This window comes from Desmodus rotundus, chromosome 5 (assembly GCF_022682495.2).
Source record: "Desmodus rotundus isolate HL8 chromosome 5, HLdesRot8A.1, whole genome shotgun sequence".
NCBI classification, from domain to species: domain Eukaryota; kingdom Metazoa; phylum Chordata; class Mammalia; order Chiroptera; family Phyllostomidae; genus Desmodus; species Desmodus rotundus.
The window spans coordinates 476,813-498,925 of NC_071391.1; the positions used below are offsets into that span (position 1 = coordinate 476,813).

The following is a 22,113-nucleotide window of genomic DNA, read 5'->3' on the forward strand; positions in this document are numbered from 1 at the left end:
AGGCCAGGCTGGGGTCGGGGATTGCTTCCCACCCCGGCCCAGCCCTGAGGTCCCCGAAACAGGGTGCCAGCACCAGTTGTTCATCCTCTTTATTGTGTTGGGGAGGGACCCGGCCCAGCCTAGGCTGCCTGCTCCACCTCCATCAGGAAGTGCTCCAGGTCCTCGAACAGGCTGTTGAAGCTGGACAGGCAGAGGTCGAGGCTGCCGCTGTCCAGGGAGGACGCACCTTCACGCTGGGCGCCCTCCAGGTACATGCGGCACAGCCAGGGCTCCAGCTGCAGGGAGGGCACAGTGAGCCGGGCTGGGCTGGGGCGGCTGGGCCTCCCCCACCTGGGGCCCCACGCCTCACCTTCACCAGGACCAGGCTCCTCTCCTTGGGCCTCCCGGCCGACAGGTCCTGTCCAAAGCCCAGGTAGATGGTGTAGTGTGGGGATCCCTGGCGCCGGCGAGCCCGGAATTCCACCAGCTCTGCAGGATGTGGCTCTGGTGAGGGGTGGGGCAGGGTGGGGTGGGGTGGGGAGGACATCAGCCCCAGGACAGCGCATCACTGACCTCTGAAGAAGGTGCCAAAGTCGAAGATGGGGGTATCACAGTTCCTTTGCAGCAGGCGGGCGGGGCTGGAGGGGCTGTCCGAGCCCAGGGGGCTGCCCACCTCCCAGTAGACCTTACACTTGCCCCCACGCCGGGCCCACAGCTCAGACCCCCGCAGCTCAAGCTGCAGGCCTGGGGCCACGTGCCGCAGCAGCTTCTCCGTGTACTGCAGCTGCTTCTGGTCTGGGAGCTCGGCTGGGCTGGGGAAGGCCACCAGCTGTGGCGCCGAGGCCTGAGCGGCTGGGTCCGGGGGCCCGTACAGGAGCACGCAGCTCTGGCGCCCGACCACCTCCTGCAGCACCGTGCGGCCCTTGTACAGGATGGTCACGTGCAGGGCACCCAGGCTGGGCTCCGTGTGGGGCTGGAGCACTGGGCAGTGGGGCCCCACGGTCTGGGCGCAGGTGCTCAGGGTGGGCTCCGTGCATGGCTCCCCCTCCAGGGGGAGCTGCCAGGTCTCTGGGGCTGGGCCTGTGGCGAGAGGAAGGCCTGAGCTGGCACCTGGTCCTCCATTTCCTCCCCCTCCACACATCCCCCAGCTCCTCTCACCTGTCATCTGGGCTTGGAGCTGTGACCTGGGGCTGGGGGCCACCTCTGCAGCCCATGGAAGGTACCTCTTGGCAGGGAGCTCTGGACCTGAGAATGAGGACGGGGACTGCTGCACTGTCTCAGCCTGGCGGGCGGGCGGGCGCTTGCCCTATTGGTCCCAGCCCCCTGGAGCTCCGCTGTTCTGCCTTCCTCTCCCCTTGCACAGAACCCTCCAGGACAGAGCGCCCCTATCCAACACAGCCCCTCACCAGAAGCCTCTGGAGGGCCTGGGTCTGCCCCCCGCACAGCTTCCAGCAGCTGGTCCTCCAGGCAGCTCTGCTGTAGGGCCTGAAGCAGGAGGTCCTCTGCGTAGTCCGCCGGGCCCGAGCCGGGGCATGGGGTGCATGGCACGGGGCCGAGCCTGGCTGGCCTGGGCCCCAGACTCTCACCAGCACCTCCTGCCAGGCACAGCCCAGGCAGCCCACCCTGCAGGGGAGAATAGTGCTGGCATAAGCAGCCCCCAGCCCAGTGAGGGGGCAGCCCCCACCCAGGAGCGGGCAGTGCAGAGCAGCCTTACCCTAGTGAGTGGGGCATCTTCAAGGGCCTTGTCCTCCCTCTGGTTGGTGCCTGGACCTTCTGAGGGAGAAGTGGGATGAGGGCAGCAAGGGGACCCGAGACACCAAGCTGCTCTATGCCCCCCGCCCCCAGTCCCAACAGGCCCCATCAGCTCCCTCCCCAGCATGCCCCTCCAACCTGGCACCATCCTCTCCCGCATAAGTTTCTAAAACTACGGAGCCCAGTAGATTCCCCTGGAAAGCTCAACACCCCAGAACCCTGCGCAGCACCACCCCTCTGCCCTGACCCGCAGCTTCCCCCACTGCTCACCTCTGCAGGCCAGGGCAGATCGGATTGCAAACACCTTGTGCGGGTCGGCGGGGTCTCCCGAGTTGTCTTGCAGCAACACAAAACGCTTCGTGCTGTCCAGGGCGCAGCGGAAGTTGGTTTTCCAGCTGGCACGGAGCGGGCCCTCAGCAGCGGCTGGGGGGTCTCCTGCACCTCTGCTGGGTGGCCACCTGCCACGGGCCACGGCCCAGGCCTGGGGAAGGAAACAGAGGGTGTGGGCCGGGGGGCTCGGGCCCAGCCGACCCTCCCACCCCGGGCTGGCTGGGGTCCCACCTTAAAGATGCGGGAATCTGCCTCGCCCAGGTCCTTGCGCGCGAAGTGCTTCCAGGGCACGCGGAAGAGCGTGCGGGCCTGGTCCAGCCACCGCAGCCCCTCATAGCGGCCGCTGTTGATCTCGCCCAGAAGCCAATCTGCGAAGAGCACGCGCGGGGTCCCCCTGCAAACGGAGCAGCAAGTGGGTCAGGGCACAGGGCACAGTGCGCCGGCCCTACCAGGGCAGGCAGCCGGCTCTCACCTCTCAGGGTCCAAGGCCATGGTAGTCAGCTGGTCCCACGGGTGGTGCGGGAGCTCCAGAGCAGCCACAGAAGCGCGGCCAGCTGTCACAGTGTGGCCCAGTTGTGACAGGCGTTGGGGTCGCAGATGCGGGTCGAGGGCTTATGGCCACGACGTTGCCTAGGTGTGGATTCCTTGGCAAAGGTGGCGATGGGTGTGAGTACAGATGTGGCGGAGCACACACGTGAAGTCACAGGTGTTGAGCCAGAGTCCCGGCCTAGGAGGTACGCAGGCCGGGCCCTGCAGAGACAGAACGGGGGAGCCGCTGGAGGGCCTGGCGCCAGGAAAGCGAAACCGCGAAGCCGCGAGTCCCGGGAAAGCGAAACCTAACCCTCCACCCCCGCGTGGCTGGCGCATCCCGGTCCCGACCACCCTCCGCCCGTGCCAGCGACCCCCGCCTCCGCCTCGAGCCAGGAGCTGCCTCTCCGACTCCGCGTGAGCAGGGGTCCCGCGTACCTGGAACCGGAGCCGCCGGCGCGGGAAGTTTGGTTTCGCCGAGAAGCCGGGACCTGACGTTTTTATGCTGGGACGACCAGGGGGCGGGGAGGGGCGGAGCCCAGGTGCAGCTGAGGGTGTCACGTGCTGTGGCGGTCTGTGCCGGACTGGTTGCCGGGTGCGCGCAGTGTGAGCCCCTGGGCGTGTTCGGACTCTCTGGTGGGGGCGCGCACGCCGACTGGGGTCAGTGGAGGTGTCGCGGAGGGGTGGCCAGTCCCACCCGCCATCTCCCACCCTTGGTCTGACCACTGCTCCTGGCTTCCATCACACTGGGCGGCGTCCCACCCCTTCCCACAGGCCACTGTCCGGGCGTCTGGGTGTTTCATGCCCTCACGGGACCCCACAGGGATGTAGGCTGTGTCCCCCGGAAGGTCCCGGCGCCGTGCTCTCCGAGTGTTGTTGAGGGTGGCTGCCTGCGAGGGAGTTCCTGAGCCTCCCCCAGGCCGCGAATGTCCGCGTCGGGTCGGGAGGGGGCCCCAGGGCAGGCGCCCTCTTCAGGCCGCAGTTTCCCCGGGAGAGGAACCTCTCGCCGCCAGCTGGCCGGGCCGGGAAGCCCCCCGGCAGGTGGTTTACGGGAAGCGGCGCCTGAGCGAGCGCCCGGTGGAGGGATCACCCAGCCCGCCTGTCTCGGTGCCCACCGCCCGCCCCAACTCGCGCGCAGCCTACGCGTCTCGGATTCGGAATCATCACTTTATTCTGCACAGAGGGGCGGGGGCGGCCGGCCGCCGGGTTCCTGCCCCGCTGGGGGGCGCTAGATGGAGGTGGAGTCGGAGCCGGGACCCTCGCCCACCCCCGCGGCTCCATTGCTTTCGTCGCCGCTGCCCTCGCTGCCCGAGTCGCTGGCGCGGTCCGCGTCCATGGTGGGCGCGTTCAGCACCACCACGTCGGCCTCCGCCCCGATGTTCTCGCTGAACCACACGGCCTTGTAGCCGCCCTCGGGCCGCCGCTCCTTGGTCAGAATGGACCGCACGCCCGCGGGTCCGCCCTCGTCCCGGGCCACCGTGGGGGACTCGAGGGCAGGGCCTGGGGACGCAGGGGCTGGCAGCGTGGGCAACGGGGACGCGGGCGGGACCTCGGCCGGGGTGCGTGTGGGCCGGGGACTGGGGGCGGGCGCCCAGCTGGCCTCACCGTCCTTTGCGAGGAAGGCCTTGTTGTCGAAGCCCTGGGGCTCCTGGGGAGGGGCAGGGAGCCAAGGCGTCAAGAGGGACCTCGGAGCTTGGACACAGATGACCTCCAGCCCTCTCCTGCTCTCTGCCTCCCCGCCCCGGCCCTCCCCACCCTTCGGACTCTGGAGTTTGCACCCCACCCTCCTCACCCCTGCCCTCCAGCCCCGGGCTGGCTCCAGGTCTCCAACCTGCTGCCTCTGCCCCACCACCTTACCACCATTCTGTCCTCACCCTCACATCCCGCCTCTTCCTCTTCACCTCCATCCCTCTCCCGCCCAGTCCCCACCGCCAAGGCCTCACCAGCGCTTTGCCGGAGCAGCACTGCAGCAGGGGCCCGTAGTGCTTGTGGACCAGGATCGCCAGGGCGATAACCGCCAGCAGCAGCAGCGCGCCCAGCACCCCGCCCAGGGCCGCCATCTCCGTCACAGAGAAGCGCTGGTCCTCCACATGGCTGCCACCTGGAGGGACCCCGCCAGTGCCTCCTCCAGTCCCAGGGGGGCCTGCAGGCCACACCCCTGCTCACTGTTGGCTCAGCACCCAGCTCCCCTCCTGTACCAGGCTCAGGGACCCCAGGAGCACACTGGCCAGCACCTCCCGAGCTGGACTGCCCCCAGGGGCTGTGTGCACCCCAGGGTGCTGCAGGGAGGGAGCGGGACGGGCCTGGGTGGGGCAGGTGTCTGACACCACAGGACAGGAGGCAAGGACAGTGCCAGGGCCAGTGGCGTGGGCAGTCTGGGAACTGTGGGCCTCATGCACCCCAAATCTGGCCTCTGGCCCGCCCTCCGTGTGCTCCTGGTTTACCTCATTGGATCCCCCAGGACCTGTCTCCCCCAGGCCAGGGCGCACCCCCTTGGATTTCACAGTCAGCAGGGACCCTGTTCTGCTGTGACTCCAAGGCCACCCAGTGTCATGCGTCAGCAGGAGGAGGATGGCTTCAGGGCTAGTGGAGTGCTGCCCATGGCAGGGGTGGGGGGGTGTCCACTGGGCCCACAGGGTGCCGTCTGAGAGGTACCTGGGTTCGGGATCTGTGTTGAGCTCCCACTGGGCGAGGCTGATGAAGGGGAGGTGCTGGTTCCCTCACCGGAGGGCCCCCCAGGTGTGGACAAGGCGGGTGGCCTCAGGGTTGTGCCTGTGGGGGGTCGTGGGCCAGCGGGTCCCCCAGAGCTGGTGGTGGAGGTCCCCTGGGAAGGCCCAGGGGGCCTGGGGGCTTCCGAAGTGGAGCTGCTTGTGGGCTGGGTCGTTCTTCCAGCCTCTGGGGGTGTGGGGGGGCCTGAGGGGCCTGGGGACCAGGGACACAGCTTGGGCTTGCCTCTGTCCCCGACATGCCTGAGACAAGAAGCCCTCCCTGAGGGTCACCCAGGCCCCGGAGGCTCACCTGTGGGGGTGGGCTCCAGCTCCGTGACTTCGATCTCCAGGACTGTGGCCGCTGTGCCCGATGTCACCGTGTTGTTGGCTTCCACCTGGGGCAGGACGGGGCTTGTCACTCTTAGGTCCCTCCTTAAGCCCCGCCCCCAGGGGATACTGCCTGCCCCTCACCTCTGCGTAGAAGACCCCAGCCTGCACCAGCTGGGTGGCTGTCAGCACCTCCTCCCCGTCCATTTGGAAGTTGGAGTTGTTGGTGATTCGATATGTGATAGCTGAGTTGAGGTCCTACACAGAGACAGCCCCAGTGGGCCCTGGGCCCAGGCTGTCCCTGTAGCCCCCAACCCACCCTGGGGTGGGGGCCAGGCAGTACCTACCGGGAACTCGGGGTCCTGGGCCCAGACCCTCAGAGGCTGGGATGGGGCAGCAGCATCCTTGACCGCGACACCCATGCCAGAGCCCAGAGCCACAGTGCCACGGTACAAGCTCTGAGGGAAGCGAGGCGGGCTCCCAGAGGCGTCACGGGCCTCCACTGTGACCTGGGTCACCGAGTAGCGGGCATGGTCCTCCTGCTCGCCCTGGTGGGGGTGGGGGGAGGCAGCCGTGACCGGTGGGTTCGTGAAGGGAGAGCCTTGCAGCCCAAGGCTCAGGAAGGGCCCTTGGAGACCCGGCCAGTGGACACACCTTGACCAGCAAAAGGAAGGTCTGGGGACCGGGGACGCTCTTGGTCATGGTGAGGTTGCCGGAATCGGCGTTGATGACAAAGGTGTCGTCCTCGTCCTGTCCTGGGAGGGTGGCAGGAGGGTTTGGCCCTGACCCCTCCAGAAGCAGGAGGTCCAGGGTCCCAACTGGCTCTGCCCATGTGGCAGGTCCCCTGGGGGCTCCTTGCCCACAGTGGGGGTCACCTGGGGCCTGGGGGTTGTGCGGGAGGCGCTGGGCTGGCCCCCACTCACCTCTTATGAGGCTGTAGATGATTCGCTGGTTGATGCCCCAGTCCCCATCCACAGCATAGATGGGCCCAGGCCGCAGGATGAGGGGGGCTGGCTGTGGGGACCCGGAGAGGAGGGGGTCCACAGGCTGGCATGAGGCCCCAGCTCGGCCCCTCTCGGGTGGCCTGAGCGGCTGGCGGGCCTGCTGTCCAGCCAGACTCCCCTCACACTCCTTTGGGCCCGTTGGAATGAGTGTTTGGCCCAAGGACATTGGACGGGTCTGAACACTGTGTGTCTCAGAAGGTGGCACCGCTGGGGGTGGGGCAGCTTGCGGGTAGAGGTCTGGACCCCTGCCCTCCGGTGCGGGGTGTCAGCACATCCCTCGTGGCAGGAGCAGGGACAGGCAGCACCCTGGGGCCCCGCCCATCCCCCAGCGTCCTAGCCCACCCCGGCCACCCTCCTCACGCTAATTCCAGGGGAGCCTGCTCCCCACTCAGGAGCACGGGGTTGGTGAGATCGGTCTGCAAAGCTGCACTCACATTCGTTTAAAAGTCCCAGCCACACGTGGCCCCACAGTGCCCAGGCCCCACCCTCGGCGCCCACCCTGAGCCTCCCCTGGCCCTGACCCCTGCCCTCCTCTGGACTTGGCCCCACCCCGCCCAGTCCCCAGTACCAGTCTGTGGCCTGTGGGGATGGCCCCTTGGTACTGGGCCGAGAGGCAGAAGTGAGAGTCTGAGTAGACACAAGGCAGGAACCAGGGCGGCCGCAGATCTGCGGGCTGCACCTCCAGGACCAGGGTGGCCGTGGCCGTGTGGCTGGGCACTGCGTCCTCCTCCCGAGTATCCTGCAACCCCAGGGCCCTGACCATCAGCCTGGGAGCTGGGGCAGCTCCAGTGGGGACTTGAGGGATTCAGACTCGGCCTCAGGGCCGTGGCCTGCTCACCCGCGCCATCAGCTGGAAGGTCATGTTCCGATGCCTGTCGAAGTCCAGTGGCCGGTCCAGCCGCAGGGCGGGGAGGTTCACACCCACCAAGGAGAATAAGCTACTGGCACCCTGGGGAGATGGGGCCACTGAGCTGAGACCCAGAGGGGTGCGGAGAGAATGGGGCGCCTGGAGGGAGGGGTCAGGGTGGGGCAGGGGATGGGGTTGCTGACCAGGGTCACTTCCTGGAGGGTGTAGAATAAGATGTCATTCTTGTCCAGGTCCTTGGCCTGCAGCTCCATCTCAGGGATGACAACGGTGTTCACTTCAGTGTCCTGGGAGTTGGGGGGGGGGTTGGTCTGGCCACACCCCTGACCCCATGGACCCATCCCTGGGGTCAGGCCCCCAGCCCTCTGAGCCCCGGGCTCCTGATACCCCAGCCCCTCACACTCACCTCGGACACACTCCAGACCCTGACCTTGAAGGGGAACTTGGGCGGGTTGTCGTTGACGTCCAGCACAATGACAAGCACCTTCTGCTGGGTCACCTGGGGAACGGGGAACGGTCAGCCTCCTCCCCACGGTCCACCCAGCGCGGCTCTGGCACCCTGCTCAGCTGCAGGACAAAGCTGTCTGCTCCGGCAGGGGTCAAGGAGAAGGAGCAAAGTGGCCTGGGAAACACTGGAGAGAAAGCGCTCAGGCCGGCCCGCTAAGCTGCAGGAGAGGATGACGCCCAACCAGCCTCTCTTCCCACGCGAGTCTCAGGAAAAGGCCAGGGAAAGGGGGGCCTGGGTGGAACGAGGCTCAGGGACACACCAGCCCAGAGCCCCGCCCGCCCTGGTGGGCGCTTGTGACTGAGGCTGTGGCCCTGGGGCAGCGGGCGCCGCCCGGGTTCTGGGGTGCCGAGAACCCGCTTTTGTCAGGTGCGACCACAGGGACGTGCCGTGTGCGAGAGGTGTCCTCATCTTCAGAGACGCCCTGAGACGCGTGGGAGGGCGCGGTGCTGTCCGCCTGGGCACCCAGGGGTTCGGGAAACCAGACATGCGTGGCTCGCGGCTGGGCCAAGGTGCGGGGGGCCAGCCACACATCTGCGCATCTGCTGTCTCCCCCACACTGAAGACGCCTCAGGGGCCAAGGTGTGTGGGGCGAGGGGCAGCGCTGCGCCCGGGAGCTGGGCACTAGGGTGTCTCTGAGCGTGGGTTTGAGTGCGGACGGCATGAGATGCTCCCCCCAGGGAGGCGCTTAGCTTTGACTGAGTGAGAAAGCAGCCCGGGAGTTCTGGGCAGGGACTGGGGTGGGCAAGGTCGAGGTCACAGTGAGTGGACCAGTTGGAAGGTTCCAGAAAGGAGATGCTGGTGGCCAAGACCCACGTGGGGGTGGACGTGGGAAGCTCTAGCTTTAGGCAGAGCCAGCGGCCTTGCTGATAACGGAAGGAGGTGGGCAGGGGACAGGGGACGAGGGACGGTGCCTCGTCGGGCAGTCTGGCTGCAGGGAGCGTGGGTGTTGCCAGCACAGGGCCACACTGGAGAACATGCCGTTGGGTGAGGTCACTGGGGAGGGACTCCAGCCCAGGAGCACTCTGACAGCACAGGGTGGGGGGCACCCGGAGGGCGGCGCGGGGTCGGACTCACCAGAGTGTCCCCTCTTCTGCATTCCAGATGTGCCTCCAGCACCGTGTTCTCCTGCGGGGGGGACAAGTGTCAGGGGTCCCCTGCCCAGCTGGCCACAGCATCAGCCCGGCTCTCAGGTGAGGGGAGACAGAGGCTGAGGGAGGGGCAGGTGCTCGCCCAGGGTCCTGGCGTCCCTGCCAAGTCCAGAGGGCATCGGGGTCCCAGGCAGCTTTGTCCTCCAAGGGTCCTGGTCCCCTCAGGTCTGCCCTCGACCAGGCCTTGGGGCCCGAGAGGGGTCAGCTGCTGCCTGGGGCGCAGGGCCCTTCTCCACACGGGTCCCAGGGAGGGTCAGCCCCCCGCCCACCCCAGGCCTGCCGTCTGCACCTCGTAGTCAGGAGTCACATTGAGAAACAGCTGGGTCCCCTGGATCCGGAATGCGAAGGGGGTGGACGAGGGCCCGAGGGTCACCTGCTGGCCCTCGGGGACGGAGACGTTCACCAGGGGACCGCTGAGCTTAGTGTTCTCCTCGACTTCGAAGACATTCGGCCTCACTGAGCAGGCTGGAGAGTGGGCAGGGGGTGCGGTCAGTGCCTCCCTGCCTCCTCCGACCGCCCAGCCCCCCACCACAGCCAAGCGCACCCTGTGCCTGCGCCTGGGCCACATCCGGGAGCCCCGGCAGCAGCAGGGCCCAAGCCCCCAGCAGCAGGGCCCAAGCCCCCATCTCGGGGCGGCAGGAGAGTCGCAGCCCGGCTGGTGTCTACTGCCTTCCGGGCCTCGGAGCAGCCAGCCTGCACTGTCTCTGCCCGACGACCTTCGCCCCTGCCGGCACCGCCCCACTTTATGACCCTTTACGTGGAACTGGCCTCCAGCAAGGGGGCTCCCGCGGGCCGCGGGCCAAGCACCTGGCCTGTGGTCACAGGACAGCAGCCAGGTCACGTGCAAGGGCCCACGGGCTCAACCCACAGGTACCGAGACCTGAGGCGGAAAGGAGCTCGGAGAACGCTCTGTGCACCCTGGGCCGGGGGGCGGGTGGTGCGGCGGGGTCGTGGGTCCCGAAGGAGGACGGGTTGGGGCCCTTCGGGGCGGGAAGAGGGCCTGAGAGGGCCGGCCTCTGGCTTCTGCGCGTCCTGCTGCCTCCATGCCGACCACCCCCCTGCTCCTGGCAGAGTCGTGTAGGGGTAGCTCCAAAGGCAGCCGCAGGCTCTCCCCACACCCACCACCTCTGTCTGGAAGAACCGGCTGTTTGTGTCCTGAGGACGTGCCCACCTGCCCCAGAAGCAAGCTGGCTCCCTCCAGGTGGAGCTTTCAGGGCACATTCACGGCAATAACGGTGCTTCGGGGGACCCTGGGCCCCCAGCTCTGGTGTGCGACAGCGGGGTGATGGTGGCCCCCAACTGCCCTACCCTGGTCTTTCCTTGGGCCCAAGCTCAGCATCCAAGGAGAGGCCGCCTGGTGGGTCTGGAGGGAGGAAGGGGCTGAGCACAGTCCCCAAGTTCCTTCTACCCCTGTGCTGTGACCTCTGGAGCTCCCAGCACCCCCTGGGGCATCCCCACTGGCCAGGCCTCAGCTGGTCAAGCTGCTGTCCAAGCCCACAGCCTGGATGGAGAGCCAGGGCTCCTGGCCTCCTGGACGTCCCCTCCCCAGCTGCTGCCTCGTCCAGCCCATCCTGGGCCTCCTCACCTCCTCAGACTTACCCTCCCCTCAGAGCCCCTGACTATCTGCTGAGTGGGTGACAAGGGGTGTGGGTGGGGCCCTGGGGAGGCCAGTCAATGGCACAGGAGGTGGCTGTGATGCCAGAGATAAGGGATGGGGAGGGGAGGCTCCCGCTGGCTTCCCAGGTTTAAAGGGCAGCTGGGCATGGCCTTGGGTGGACTTGGTGGATGGTCCTCTCCCTCTGGCTGCCCGGCTGGCTTGGTGGTACCGGGACAACACACGGGGTCTCACCAGGCATGGGTCTGAATTCTTCCTTTATTGGTGCCAAGGGCAATCCCACCCCCTCCCCACCCAGGGTCCCCTGGTCCATGGAGGGGGCTGCTGTGTCCTCAGGGCCTCCTGGGGGTCTCAGCAGGCACAGCGGGGTCTGGAACCATGACCGAGGCCCTCAGTCCAGGAGGCAGCCAGGGAGACCAGGCCTGGTCTAGGGGGGCCCCAGGAGGCACCCTACGGAGAGAGCCAGGTCAGGGGCTGGGGCCTGAAGACGGCGACCCGCCCACCTCCGGAACCGCCCAGTTTCTCTCCCCAGGCCCTTGGGCCACCACCTGTCCAGTTCCCGGCCCTGGCCCAGGGTGCCCCGCAGACCCCAGGGGACCAGGGGAAGGGTCTGGGGGAGGAGCTCGAGGGGGCAGGGCGCGGGCGGGGGGCGCTCACCAGGCCCGCAGGGCCGGCACGCTGGACCACAGCAGGCAGACCGGGCCCTCGGCGGACTCGGACCAGGCTGTGCGGTTCTCCGTGTCCTGCTCGCTGCCCCCCACCCCAGATCAGAATGAGTCCTGGAGTTGGGGGTGGAGACTACTGAGGCGAGGGGCACCCCCATGCCGGACCGTGCCCCTCCGTGCGCCCCCGCCCTCACCTGCGCTTCCCGACCAAGCCCTGGAGCAGCCGCTGCAGCCGGGCGCTCTCCCGCAGGCGGCTGAGCTCGCTGGTGAACGTCCCGTCCGAGTGTCGCGGGGCCCTGCGGAGGCGGTGGCGGGGCCGCGGGCGCGTGAGGGCCAGGCGGGGGTGGGGGCGGACGCGGGGCGGGCGGGGCGGCGCGGCTCACCTGCGGGGCGCGGGGCGCGCGGCGGCGCCCCGGAGCAGCGGCGTCAGCAGCAGCATCAGCAGCAGCAGCGGCGCCCGGGGGGCCATGGCGGGCGCGCCGGGGGTGCTGAGCGCGGCTGCCGCGGCTGCAGCCCCGCGCGGCCCTTATAGCGGCGGCCGGGGTGGGGGGCAGCCTCAGCACCGCCCCGGCTCCGCTCAGCCCCGGCCGCGCCCCATCGATCCGCGGGAAGGTCAGGGCCGCCCCCCCATCTGTCGTCCCGCCGGCCGCCCGCCCCCCAGGCCCGCCGAGTTGGCGCCCCAGGGCGGGCTGCGGCGGGGGCGGGGGCACCGCCTGTGCTCCCAGTGCCGGGAGCCTGGGAGGGGGGCTCGGGGGTCCCGGCTGGACGGCAGGTGAGGCGACCCGAGGCCGGCGGGCCGTGTCGGGGGTGATCTGCGGTGGCGACGCCGAAAGACGGGGAGGAAACGGGGGGCAGCTGGGTCCCTGGGGCTTAAGCAGTGGGGGACTACGGCCGTTTGGAATGCCAGAGCCGCTTTAGGCTGGCGGGACGTTGGAGCTGAAAGAGCCCGCCGCCGGCCTCCCCCGGCCCAGCCCTCCCGCAGGCGCCGCGCTGCTCACAGCGATGGACCCCTATCCACACAGCATTGCCAGGCCCGCGGCTGGCCCAGGGCCTCCCCCCCGGGCTGCTGTCTGTTCTGTAGGTTTGGGCGCACGTGGCACGACACGGGTCCACCATTACAGGCTCAAGTGGAGCGGGCCCACTGGCCCGAACCCCTCTGGGCTCCACCTGCTCACCCCTCCCCTCCCCGACCCGGGCAGCCGCTGAGCTTTTCATGTCTCCACCCTTTGCCTTTGCCAGGGTGTCCTGGACGTGGCATCGGGGACCCTCTGTCGCCTTTTCAGGTTGGCTCCTCTCGCTCAGGAACATGCATTTCTGTTTCCTCCACGCTTTGCCTGCCCTGGTAGCTCATTTCCTTTCAGCCCTGAATTCACAGTCCACCGTCTGGATGGACCACAGCTTATCCATCCGTCACCTCCTGAAGGGCGTCTGGTCCCTTCCCAGTTCTGTGGGCAGGAAGAAGCTGCCGTAAACACCATGTGCAGGCTTTTGTGTGGGTGTGGACGTGGGTGTTCAGCCCCTCTGGGTAAATGCAGGGGGGGGGGAGGGGCACGACGGCCGGGTGGCAGGGCGAGAGTGCGTCCCGTTCCTTCAGAAACCTCCAAGCCGTCTCCCTCAGAGGCTGCCCCGCCTGCATTCCCAGCCACAGCGGGTGAGCTTCCTGCCGCGCCGGGTCCCCCAGCGCCTGCCGGTGTCCGCGCTCTGGACGTGAGTGGTTCCGCAGGGTGTGCCGTGGAGCCTCCCGCTGCTGTTTTCTTTACCTGTGTTTTTAAACAGCTGCTGGGACTTGGTCTTGCTCAAACTTGGCAGATTATTTTATACCATTGACCGACATTCCTGACAACATCCCTGGTACTAACTTAACTCTCCTTCTTAGCACCTCCCACCTTCAGGTAAGTAGGCAGATCTCCATAAGGAGCATCTCATTTTTTTTGAAAGATTTTATTCATTTTTAGAGAGGGGGAGAAACATCAGTGTGTGGTTGCTTCTCGAGCACCCCCTACTGGGGACCTGGCCTGCAACCCAGGCATGTGCCCCGACTGGGAATCGAACCCGCGACCCTTTGGTTCGCAGGCCAGTGCTCAGTCCACTGAGCCACACCAGCTGGGCAACATCTTCCTGTTTTTAAAACAAATCACCTGCGGTAAGATTGGCTTTAAAAAGCAACATGCAGTGAAGTTCACATACAGTAGAAACTGAATTTTGGCAGATGGATAGATGCGTGGAGGTGCCGCCATCATCAGGAAACAGGAACCAGGCCACTCTCATCCCCCCAGAGAACTCCCTCCAACTGCCCCTCTGTGGGCAGGGCACCTTGGCTCACACCTGCATGAGGGCACAGGCAGTCACCACCAAGGGCACAGACGGAGGGCTGAGGCCAAGGACAGGCTATGTCCTGTGTGCCTGGGTCACTAGGGTTCTGCACCTGCCTTCATCTCACCTGAAAGGGCTGTCACCCACTGTCCCTGCTGCTGAGGTTTTCCTGTGTCCTCACCAGCACGTGGCCATGCAGAAGCGTGGGCAGTGTGGTGGCACGTCCAGGCTTTTCTGTGCCCCGCTGGACAACTGGGACCCAGAAAGAGATGACCTGCAGGGTCCCGTGCAGCCCGACCCTTCCCTCCCGCAGGGACACTACTTAGAGTCAGCAGACAAACTACGAGGACAGCCTGCCGCAAGCAGCCCAGGGCTGCCCGGGATGGCCGCCAGCTGGGCCACCTCTGTCAACGGTTCTGCAGGCAGGACTGCACTCCGTTGGGGGTTCTAGTGATGCCAGTTCCGTGTCCCGGGTTCTAAGGATAAGACACTTCATTTCTCCAGCGCAGAATGTGGGAAGGGAGCTGTCCGCACAGCCAAGGATTCAGTTCACTGTTTCACTCTCTGAGTCAGCAGAGCTCAGGAAATCTTCTCTATGCCTTTTCCGCTTTAGCCAGGATTTAAACGTCCAATTCAAATTACTCCTATCTGCTCTTCCTTCTAGGTCAGGGTGTGGCAGGAGGGCGCAGGAGAGACCCCTTTCTCTGCACCTGGCGACCACTGCACTCTTCCTGCCTCCCAGCAGCCGCGGGCGGCGCAGCCCGGCTCGAGGCCGGGGACCATCAGGGACGATTTCAGGGCGTGAGCCCGGGCCACACAGTAGCCTGGTGACCTCGTTATGAGCTTAGCGGCTCCCCGCTTAGGACTAGAAAGAGAGAAATCACTTGCGTATGTGACAGAATCTCAAACATACAGGAGTAGACAGAATGGTATCACGGACTCGCCTTCAGCAATTTGTGACCACTCCTATCGACTGCATCTGCTTCCTCTGTTCTTTTTCAAAAGTGATTTTGGAGCAGATGGCGGGAATGGTAGTATTTCGTCTGTAAGGACACACTCTACATCTCAAAGACAGAAGGACTGTCAGTGAAGGCCCCTGACCCCTGACGAGATCCCCGAGGGCCCCTGTTGATCAGGAAAACTGAGCTATTGAACCCCAGGGAGGAAGAGCCCAGCTGGGGGGTGCGGGGTGGGGGGTACAGGCCTCTGTGGGGATTGGGGCTGAGGCTCAACTGCTTTGGAGGGGCCTTCCCGAGTGGAGGCCTGGTGGGCACAGCTGTGGGCTCAGGGAGATGAGTCTGAACAGCAATGTAGCGACACATCCGTATTTCTAAAGTTCTTGCCTCTTGCTTCAGACGACAACATGGCGTGTGGAGGAGCTGCTGGCGCCCTGCCTCCTCGTGTGCCCCCGACAGACCGGGGCTCGTTGTGCTCGTGAGGTTGGGGTGCCTCTGGCTTGTCTTTTCCCGGATCGTTTTGGTTATGTGGGTTCCTTACCATGTCGTTAGGGTCTGGACAGTGTGTGCTCGACGTGGGAGCTGGCACAGTGAGGAAGAGTCGTCCAGGCCATGGACACGGGGCTCCTCGGCTGGCTCTTCTTTATGCTCTTCCAGAAGCGCGGTGTGGTTTTCAGGGCGTGAGTCTTTCACCTTCTTGGTTAAATATAACCCTAAGTTATTTTATTCTTTTTGATGCAGTGAATGATTTTTTCCTCAAAAAAATTTTTTAAAGATTTTATTTATTTATTTTTAGAGATGGGGAGGGAGGGAGGATGAGAGGGAGGGGAACATCAATGTGTGGTTGCCTCTCTTGCGCCCCCTACTGGGGACCTGGCCCACAACCCAGGCATGTGCCCTGACTGGGAATCGAACCAATGACCCTTTGGTTCACAGGCCGGCACTCAATCCACTGAGCCACACCTGCCAGGGCTGAATGATTTTCTTCACTTGATTTTTTGATTGCTCATTGATAATGGACAGAAATGAAACTAACTTTTATATGTTCACTGATATTCTGCAACTTTGCTGAATTTATTAGCTCTGACAGGTTTTGCGGCTTTTCGTATTTTCTGTACGTAAGAACACCTGCAAGCAGAAACAGCTTTACTTTCCTCCTTTCCCACCGTGGACGCCTTTTTTCCTTTCCTGCCTCCTGCTGGGACTAGACTTTCAGGGCCGTGCTGACTGACGTGCCGAGAGTGGGCCGCCTCGTCTGCCCCTGACCTTGGAAGGAAGCGCCCGTCTCATTCCCTTGATGCGTCGGCCACGTGTTCCTTCGGCCACGTGTTCTCCACACGTGACCTTTATTACACTGAGGGAGTCGCTTTCCATTCTTCGCTTATTGAGTCTTTTTATCATGGAAGTGTTGGGTTTGGTCAAACACTCTTTCTGCTCCCACGGAGACAGTGTAGCGGGTTTCCCCTCCAGTCCGCTCAGGTGCCCACAACCCTGGCCGGGTTTGCTGGTGGGGTCGGCCCCCTGCGCTGTGTCCCTCGGTCACGGTGCCCGCCCTTTAACCAACGCCGCCGGGCACGGCTGGCCTGTGGCTGTCGAGGGGTTCTGTTCTGGAGTTCTCTCTCGTGATGTCATTACTGCTCACTCTGTCGTTTTTGTAATCCGCAACTGAGAGCGTGTTTATTGATTTCAGAGAGAGAGGAAGGGGGAGAGGGAGAGAGGTTGCCTTGCACCCGTGCCCTTGCTGGGGGTTGCACTCGAAACCTGGGTATGTGCCCTGACGAAGGATTGAACTTGTAACCTTTCGCTTTACCGAACAATGCTCCAACCAACTGAGCCACCGGGCCAGGGCTCATTACTCTTGAATTTTGAGAGTCCTTTACGTATTTTGTATACAGCTCACTTGCTAGAATTTTTTCTTCTATTCTGTGGCTGGAAGTTTTTAATCTTAAGGAAGTCCCATTTATCTGTTTTTTTTTTTAATTTGTAAATCATGATTTTAAAAAAAAGATTTTATTTATTTTTAGAGAGAGGGGAAGGGAGAGAGAAAGAAAGGGAGAGAAACATCACTGTGTGGTTGCCTCTCACACGCCCCCTACCGGGGACCTGGCCTGCAACCCAGACATGTGCCCTGACTGGGAATCAAACTGGCAACCCCATGGTTCGCTGGCCAGCCCACTGAGCCACACCAGCCAGGGCTGTAAATCAGGTTTTGGGTATTACATCTAAAAATCTCTTTGTTTAAGTCCTGGTCATGAAGGTTTTCTTCCAAAATTTTGATAGTTTTAGGTTTATATTAAAATCTGTGATTCCTCTTGAGTTTGTTTTCAAATAAGGTATGAGGTTTAGATCCAGGGCTCTGGGGCAGGGGTTGCATTTGGAAATGAAACAATGTAGTTCTAAGTAATCCATGGGCCACAGAAGAGGTTTCAGGGAAAGTGGGAAGTATTTCCACCTGAACATAACTGAAAACACAGAAACGTGTGGGACGTGTCTCAGAGGGAAATTGTTAGCCTTAAATGCTTGTGTCAGAAAAGAAGTACCTCAAATAAGTGGCCTTGAGAAACTAGAAAAGGGCCCTGACCAGGGTGGCTCAGTGGGTCGGAGTGTTATCCCATAAACCAAAATGTTGCAGGTTTGGTTCCCAGCTGGGGCACACGCCGGGGTTGCAGGCTCGGTCCCTGGTCAGGGCCTGTATGGGGAGCGATGGATCACGTCCCTTCCACTTTCTCTTAAAAACAAAGGCAACTAGAAAAAGGGCATATTAAGTACGAAGTGAGCAGAACAAAGGAAACAAAAGAGCAGAAATCAATGAAACTGAAAACAAACCCACAAAAAAAAAAGGAAAAATCCATAAAACCAAACGCTGTTTCTTTGAAAAGATCCACAAAATTGATAAACCTCTAGCAAGACCGACCAAGAGAAAGAGGAAAGACACAACATACAGACACGTGGACGGCAGAGGTGCCGAGGGCGTCGCACCAGAGGCCTTGCAGGTGTGCAAACAGCGAGGGACGCTGTGGACAGTGTTAGGCCCGATTCGGAAAACTCACATGAGACAGACCAGCTCCTTGGAAGACCACTGAGCTCACGACTGAAGCCTGTCCAGCCCCGAGAAGCCCGGGCGCAGGTGTCGCTGGGAACTCACTCCAGCCCTTGAGGAAGAGTTCATCTCCATGCTTCGAAACCCAGCCCAGACAGCAGAAGGAGAGGGAGCGGCCCCCATCTTGGGCATGAAGCCAGCACACCCCGGTGCCCAAATCCAGGGTCCCGCAGAGCCCCGCCAGCAGCCCGGGGCTGTCTCACCTGCGTGCGAGAGGGACCCGAGCCGGGCTCAGAGAGCCTGAGGGGTGCTGCGCGCATGGTGAGGGGTCTCACTGGGGCTTTGCTGTTCTCTGCAACCAGCCTGCTGAGCTCCCGGAGTGCTCATACCCCTCCCTGCCCCCACTCAGGTCACCTCGAGGGAGGCTGAGGGGTGGGCACCATTTCCTGGGTCCCAAGTCCCAGCCTGGGGGGACGCACACTTGCTCAGGGTCACATGCTCCGAGGTGATGGAGCGGGGTGGGGGTTGACAGCAGCCCCCTGGAGGATGGAGGGTCAGGCAGCGGCTGAGGGTGGTCCTGGACACCAGGCAGAGGCTGCTTCCTGGAATGGGGTGCAGTCTGCACTCACTGTGGAGGACGCGCCAGAGCACACAGGGGTGGGCTCCGAGGGCTGTAGGAGGGAGAGGTAGGGTGGACCTGGTGCCTCAGGCACCACGGGTCCTCTGGGGCCCAAGGGGGCAGCCCCTGAGTGCCCAGGGCCTGTGATGGAGCCAGGGACCCCTGAGTCAGGTCTCTCCGCGTCTGGAGGAACCGGCCTGAGAAGTAAGTCTTCCCTTGCCACGTGAACAGGGTGGAGTGAGAACCGGCCCGTCAACGCCTCGAGGCGCCTCCAGGGGTGTCCCCAAGAAGGAGAGGCCCAGCTTGGGCGCATATAGGGACTCGGGGATCTCCGCGCTGGCGCGGGTTCTCGCGCGCCTCGGTGTGTGGTCCGGCTGACCTTCCATCTTCGTGGCTTTCTCCGGGTGCAGACCCAAGACACCCCCACCAGCCCGGAGCCGGACCGCCCCCGCCGACCGCCCTGCTCACCTCGCGTCTCTTTAGCCGTTGCATTGTTTCGCCTGACGGTCCCCTCAGCGTCAAAGTCCAAAACGGGCAAATACAGGGTGCACCCTGCAGCACCCCGGGGGCCTGTGGAGGTGGGGCGGATCAGGCAGGACGGAGGCCCAACTGGGGCGTGCCTGAGGGGCGGGGCTCCCGAGGTCGCGACCTGGGCGCTGTCCGCCGTGAGTGCCCGCCGGGGCGCAAGGGGCCGGGGAACCATGGGGAATCGCAGCGCCGGGGACGCTGGCGAGCTGCTGGCGGGGCGCGGGCCTGGCGCGGGCGGAGGCGCAGGGGCGCCGGCGGGGCTGGCAGGGCCGGGGGCGACGGCGGCACTGGTGGGGGGCGTGCTGCTCATCGGCTCGGTACTGGCGGGGAACTCGCTCGTGTGCATGAGCGTGGCCGCCGAGCGCGCCCTGCAGACCCCCACCAACTACTTCATCGTGAGCCTGGCGGCCGCGGACCTGCTCCTCGCTCTGCTCGTGCTGCCGCTCTTCGTCTACTCCGAGGTGAGCGCGCCCACGGCCGCAGGGACGCAGCGTGACCAGCCCCTTGCCTTCCCAGGAGCCCCGTGCTGGGCGCTGCTCCTGGTGCCCCTCCGAGCCCACCCCACTCCCGTCTCCGGTCGGTCTGCCCGCCTTGCTGTCTGTCTGCTCGTCCTCTTCTGTCCCTCCCTTCTCTCCCTTCCTGGAGCGTCTGTTACCCAAGAGATGCCTCTGTCCTTCAAGCCAAGGACCCCCCAAACAGGTGACTTTGGCAGTCCAGACACCCACCCACCTTTCTGAGCTGGGTCCGCTCCCCAGGGCAGCCAGCTGGACAGGCAGGCGGATTCAGGCTCACCGCGGCTGGCTCCCCCCCCCCCGCCCCCCGGGCACAGGGACACATGCATGGCTGCCCAGGTCCCAGCCACGCGTGGCCAGGAACACGCACTGGCACAGACCTGCACTCACTCGTGCACAGGGGCAGCCCACAGTGGGGGGGGCAGTGAAGGGCAGAGGGAGGGGAGGGAGGGAGGCAGGGTGGGGGTGGGGGCATGGCAGAACTGAGGGGAGGGGCAGCTGTGGGGCCCAGAGCCCTTGAGGAGAACCGGAGCCAGGAGCCTCCACTCCAGACCAAGTCTGGTGCTCAGGTGGGTCCCCCTTGGTGCCAGCTCTGTCTTTTTGGAGGTTTGGGCAGAGAAAAGCTGCTTAGTGCCGGGGTGGGGACACCGTGCCCTGGACTGTGGGGGAGGGGAGGCTTGGATTTTCCCAAAGTGGACACAGTGAGTGAATCAGGAGGGGCTGGGGCAGAGGCTGGCAGGACAAGGACATGCATGACCTTCTGTCCCCTGCCCTGGAGCAGCAGACGGACGTCACAGGGACGGTCTTAAGCTCCTAATCGTCCCAAATCAGCGGGAGGGGATTTGCCAGGGGGCAGCTGTCTGCGCCTGGCACAGGTCACGGTGCTGAGGCCCGTAACTTTTATCTCATCTCCCCTCGGACATCGCGGAGCGGCCCATCACCCCCTCACTTCACAGGCGCGGGCACAGTGGCGAAGCCACCTGTCCAGAGTCCCCCAGGCAGGGACGAAGTTTGAGTGAAAGGGCTGGCTCTCAGCTGTGCTCTGGGGAAGAAGGGGGTGGTGGGGACCCCTGGCACCCTGCGCCCCACATCACCAGAGATCAGGGTCCTTGGGCCATCGGGCTCCCACCACCCCCAGGCCTTCGCAGCTCTGACAGAAGGGCCGGGGGTGGGGGAGCAGGGCAGAGGCTGCAGGCCGGGCCTGGCTGGGGCAGCAGGGGCTAGCATCTGGAATCTTGAGTCCTCTGTTGCTGTCCCGCCCCATCCCCGCGGTCCAGGTCCAGGGAGGCGTGTGGCGGCTGAGCCCCGGCCTCTGTGACACGCTCATGGCCATGGACGTCATGCTGTGCACTGCCTCCATCTTCAACCTTTGCGCTATCAGCGTGGACAGGTGGGCCCCCCTCCCCCGGCCTCACGGCACTCCCACCTGGCCCCGCCCCCAGCTCCCGCCCATCGCCCCAGCGGGGGCCCCCCCCCCCCCCTGCGCGTTCTGCCGCCCTCACTGGGCTCCCTGCCCCCCGCAGGTTCGTGGCCGTGGCCGTGCCCCTGCGCTACAACCGCCAGGGCCAGGGCGGGCGTCAGCTGCTGCTCATCGGTGCCACGTGGCTGCTGTCGGCTGCGGTGGCTGCGCCCGTGCTGTGCGGCCTCAACAACGCGCCGGGCCGTGACCCCGCGGTGTGCCGCCTGGAAGACCGAGACTACGTGGTCTACTCGTCCGTGTGCTCCTTCTTCCTGCCCTGCCCACTCATGCTGCTGCTCTACTGGGCCACATTCCGGGGCCTGCGGCGCTGGGAGGCCGCGCGCCGCACCAAACTGCACTGCCGCGCGCCCCGCCGGCCCAGCGGCCCCGGCCCGCCGTCCCCCGCCGCTGTCCCAGCCCAGGCCCCGCCGCCGGCCCCAAGGAGGCGCGCAGAGATCCCCGGCCGGGAACGCAAAGCCATGAGGGTCCTGCCCGTGGTGGTCGGTGGGTGCCCACCCGTCCCCGGAGAGGAGGGTGGCAGTGCCGGCCCGGGGCGCTGGGCCCTGGCTCACGCCTCCCCCTCCCCCGCCACAGGGGTCTTCCTGGTCTGCTGGACGCCCTTCTTCATAGTGCACATCACACGGGCGCTGTGTCCCACCTGCGCGGTGCCCCCGCGGCTGGTCAGCGCCGTCACCTGGCTGGGCTACCTCAACAGCGCCCTGAACCCGGTCATCTACACGGCCTTCAACGCGGAGTTCCGCAGCGTCTTCCGCAAGGCCCTGTGCCACCGCTGCTGCTGCTGCTGAGCCGAGCCCCCACTCTGCCTCCTCTCAGGGGGCAATAGCCCCCCAGGGGGAGGAGCGGTTTTGTGCAAACTATTAAATGGATTCCGTCCTAAATATCCATGCAGAAGGTTCCAAGGGGGCGCGGGTGGGTGGGGAGGGGGCCAAGGTGGGGGCGACTTGGCCCCTCCTGACCCCCATTGGTCAGTTAACCCCTTCCCTCCTTCCGAGGAAGCGCACAGGACGGGCCCCACAAACCGGCTCCTGGCTCAGCACGAGGCAGTAGGGCCACCTCGGCCCCAGGGCTCCCCACAGTGGCTCCTACCCTTCTCTGCAGCACCCCCACTCCTGGGCACCAGCTGCAGGGCCCCCAGCCCCATCCCAGCCTCTGGGCCCGAGGCTCCCTCCCCTCCGTCACTGGGCTGCTGTCCCCTCTCTTGGCGGGAGACGTGCACAAGTCACCCCGCAGACACTG

The 22,113-nt window shown here is 64.9% G+C and overlaps 4 protein-coding genes across 10 annotated transcripts; 1 reads left to right on the plus strand and 3 right to left on the minus strand.

Annotated features, from left to right (window-relative positions):
• Positions 1-74: 74 nt before the first annotated feature.
• IRF7 (interferon regulatory factor 7) lies at positions 75-3,604 on the minus strand. 2 transcript variants are annotated; one of them, XM_045183263.2, is made up of 10 exons: positions 3,028-3,604; positions 2,534-2,811; positions 2,293-2,455; positions 2,002-2,212; positions 1,694-1,749; positions 1,386-1,602; positions 1,138-1,224; positions 553-1,059; positions 350-468; positions 75-275 (listed from the first exon to the last, which is right to left on the minus strand). In XM_045183263.2, exons 2-10 carry the CDS (start codon positions 2,551-2,553, stop codon positions 120-122), a joined length of 1,536 nt encoding a protein of 511 aa, XP_045039198.2. In that variant the 5' UTR covers positions 2,554-2,811; positions 3,028-3,604; the 3' UTR covers positions 75-119. The 2 variants fall into 2 exon arrangements, with proteins under 2 accessions (XP_045039198.2, XP_024430322.3); XM_024574554.3 differs by having other exon boundaries at positions 1,694-1,752.
• Positions 3,605-3,737: 133 nt separating this feature from the next.
• On the minus strand, positions 3,738-9,875 carry CDHR5 (cadherin related family member 5). 6 transcript variants are annotated; one of them, XM_053924013.2, is made up of 15 exons: positions 9,694-9,875; positions 9,439-9,614; positions 9,076-9,126; positions 7,900-7,992; positions 7,679-7,780; positions 7,467-7,577; positions 7,197-7,367; positions 6,548-6,638; positions 6,279-6,379; positions 5,972-6,172; positions 5,769-5,882; positions 5,608-5,692; positions 5,245-5,511; positions 4,533-4,690; positions 3,738-4,237 (listed from the first exon to the last, which is right to left on the minus strand). In XM_053924013.2, the coding sequence occupies exons 1-15, from the start codon at positions 9,773-9,775 to the stop codon at positions 3,818-3,820; spliced, it is 2,223 nt and encodes a 740-aa protein (XP_053779988.1). In that variant the 5' UTR covers positions 9,776-9,875; the 3' UTR covers positions 3,738-3,817. The 6 variants fall into 6 exon arrangements, with proteins under 6 accessions (XP_053779988.1, XP_053779987.1, XP_053779989.1 ...); XM_053924012.2 differs by having other exon boundaries at positions 4,533-4,732; XM_053924014.2 differs by having other exon boundaries at positions 5,245-5,361; positions 9,694-9,874.
• Positions 9,876-10,954: 1,079 nt separating this feature from the next.
• SCT (secretin) lies at positions 10,955-11,953 on the minus strand. The gene is made up of 4 exons (XM_053924018.2): positions 11,813-11,953; positions 11,624-11,725; positions 11,422-11,514; positions 10,955-11,214 (listed from the first exon to the last, which is right to left on the minus strand). Exons 1-4 carry the CDS (start codon positions 11,896-11,898, stop codon positions 11,097-11,099), a joined length of 399 nt encoding a protein of 132 aa, XP_053779993.1. The 5' UTR covers positions 11,899-11,953; the 3' UTR covers positions 10,955-11,096.
• Positions 11,954-19,022: 7,069 nt separating this feature from the next.
• On the plus strand, positions 19,023-21,757 carry DRD4 (dopamine receptor D4). The gene is made up of 4 exons (XM_053924017.1): positions 19,023-19,346; positions 20,675-20,787; positions 20,921-21,360; positions 21,451-21,757. The coding sequence occupies exons 1-4, from the start codon at positions 19,059-19,061 to the stop codon at positions 21,660-21,662; spliced, it is 1,053 nt and encodes a 350-aa protein (XP_053779992.1). The 5' UTR covers positions 19,023-19,058; the 3' UTR covers positions 21,663-21,757.
• Positions 21,758-22,113: the final 356 nt, after the last annotated feature.

Excerpts from the sequence above, each read along its gene's own strand:
- IRF7 (XM_024574554.3), bottom strand. The coding sequence starts at position 2,553 with ATGGCCTTGGACCCTGAGAG. Across the intron at positions 1,753-2,001 it reads ATCTGCCCTGGCCTGCAGAG|AAGGTCCAGGCACCAACCAG; the intron begins GTGAGCAGTGGG and ends CTTCTCCCTCAG. Across the intron at positions 276-349 it reads GGAGCCTGGTCCTGGTGAAG|CTGGAGCCCTGGCTGTGCCG; the intron begins GTGAGGCGTGGG and ends CCCTCCCTGCAG.
- CDHR5 (XM_053924012.2), bottom strand. The coding sequence starts at position 9,775 with ATGGGGGCTTGGGCCCTGCTGCTGGGGGCTTGGGCCCTGCTGCTGCCG. Across the intron at positions 5,693-5,768 it reads CTGGGGTCTTCTACGCAGAG|GTGGAAGCCAACAACACGGT; the intron begins GTGAGGGGCAGG and ends GTCCTGCCCCAG. Across the intron at positions 5,512-5,607 it reads GCTGGAGCCCACCCCCACAG|GCCCCTCAGGCCCCCCCACA; the intron begins GTGAGCCTCCGG and ends CCTGGTCCCCAG.
- SCT (XM_053924018.2), bottom strand. The coding sequence starts at position 11,898 with ATGGCCCCCCGGGCGCCGCTGCTGCTGCTGATGCTGCTGCTGACGCCG. Across the intron at positions 11,515-11,623 it reads GGCTTGGTCGGGAAGCGCAG|CGAGCAGGACACGGAGAACC; the intron begins GTGAGGGCGGGG and ends GGTGGGGGGCAG. Across the intron at positions 11,215-11,421 it reads GTGCCGGCCCTGCGGGCCTG|GGTGCCTCCTGGGGCCCCCC; the intron begins GTGAGCGCCCCC and ends CTCTCTCCGTAG.
- DRD4 (XM_053924017.1), top strand. The coding sequence starts at position 19,059 with ATGGGGAATCGCAGCGCCGGGGACGCTGGCGAGCTGCTGGCGGGGCGC. Across the intron at positions 19,347-20,674 it reads CGCTCTTCGTCTACTCCGAG|GTCCAGGGAGGCGTGTGGCG; the intron begins GTGAGCGCGCCC and ends CCCGCGGTCCAG. Across the intron at positions 21,361-21,450 it reads GGTCCTGCCCGTGGTGGTCG|GGGTCTTCCTGGTCTGCTGG; the intron begins GTGGGTGCCCAC and ends CCCCCGCCACAG.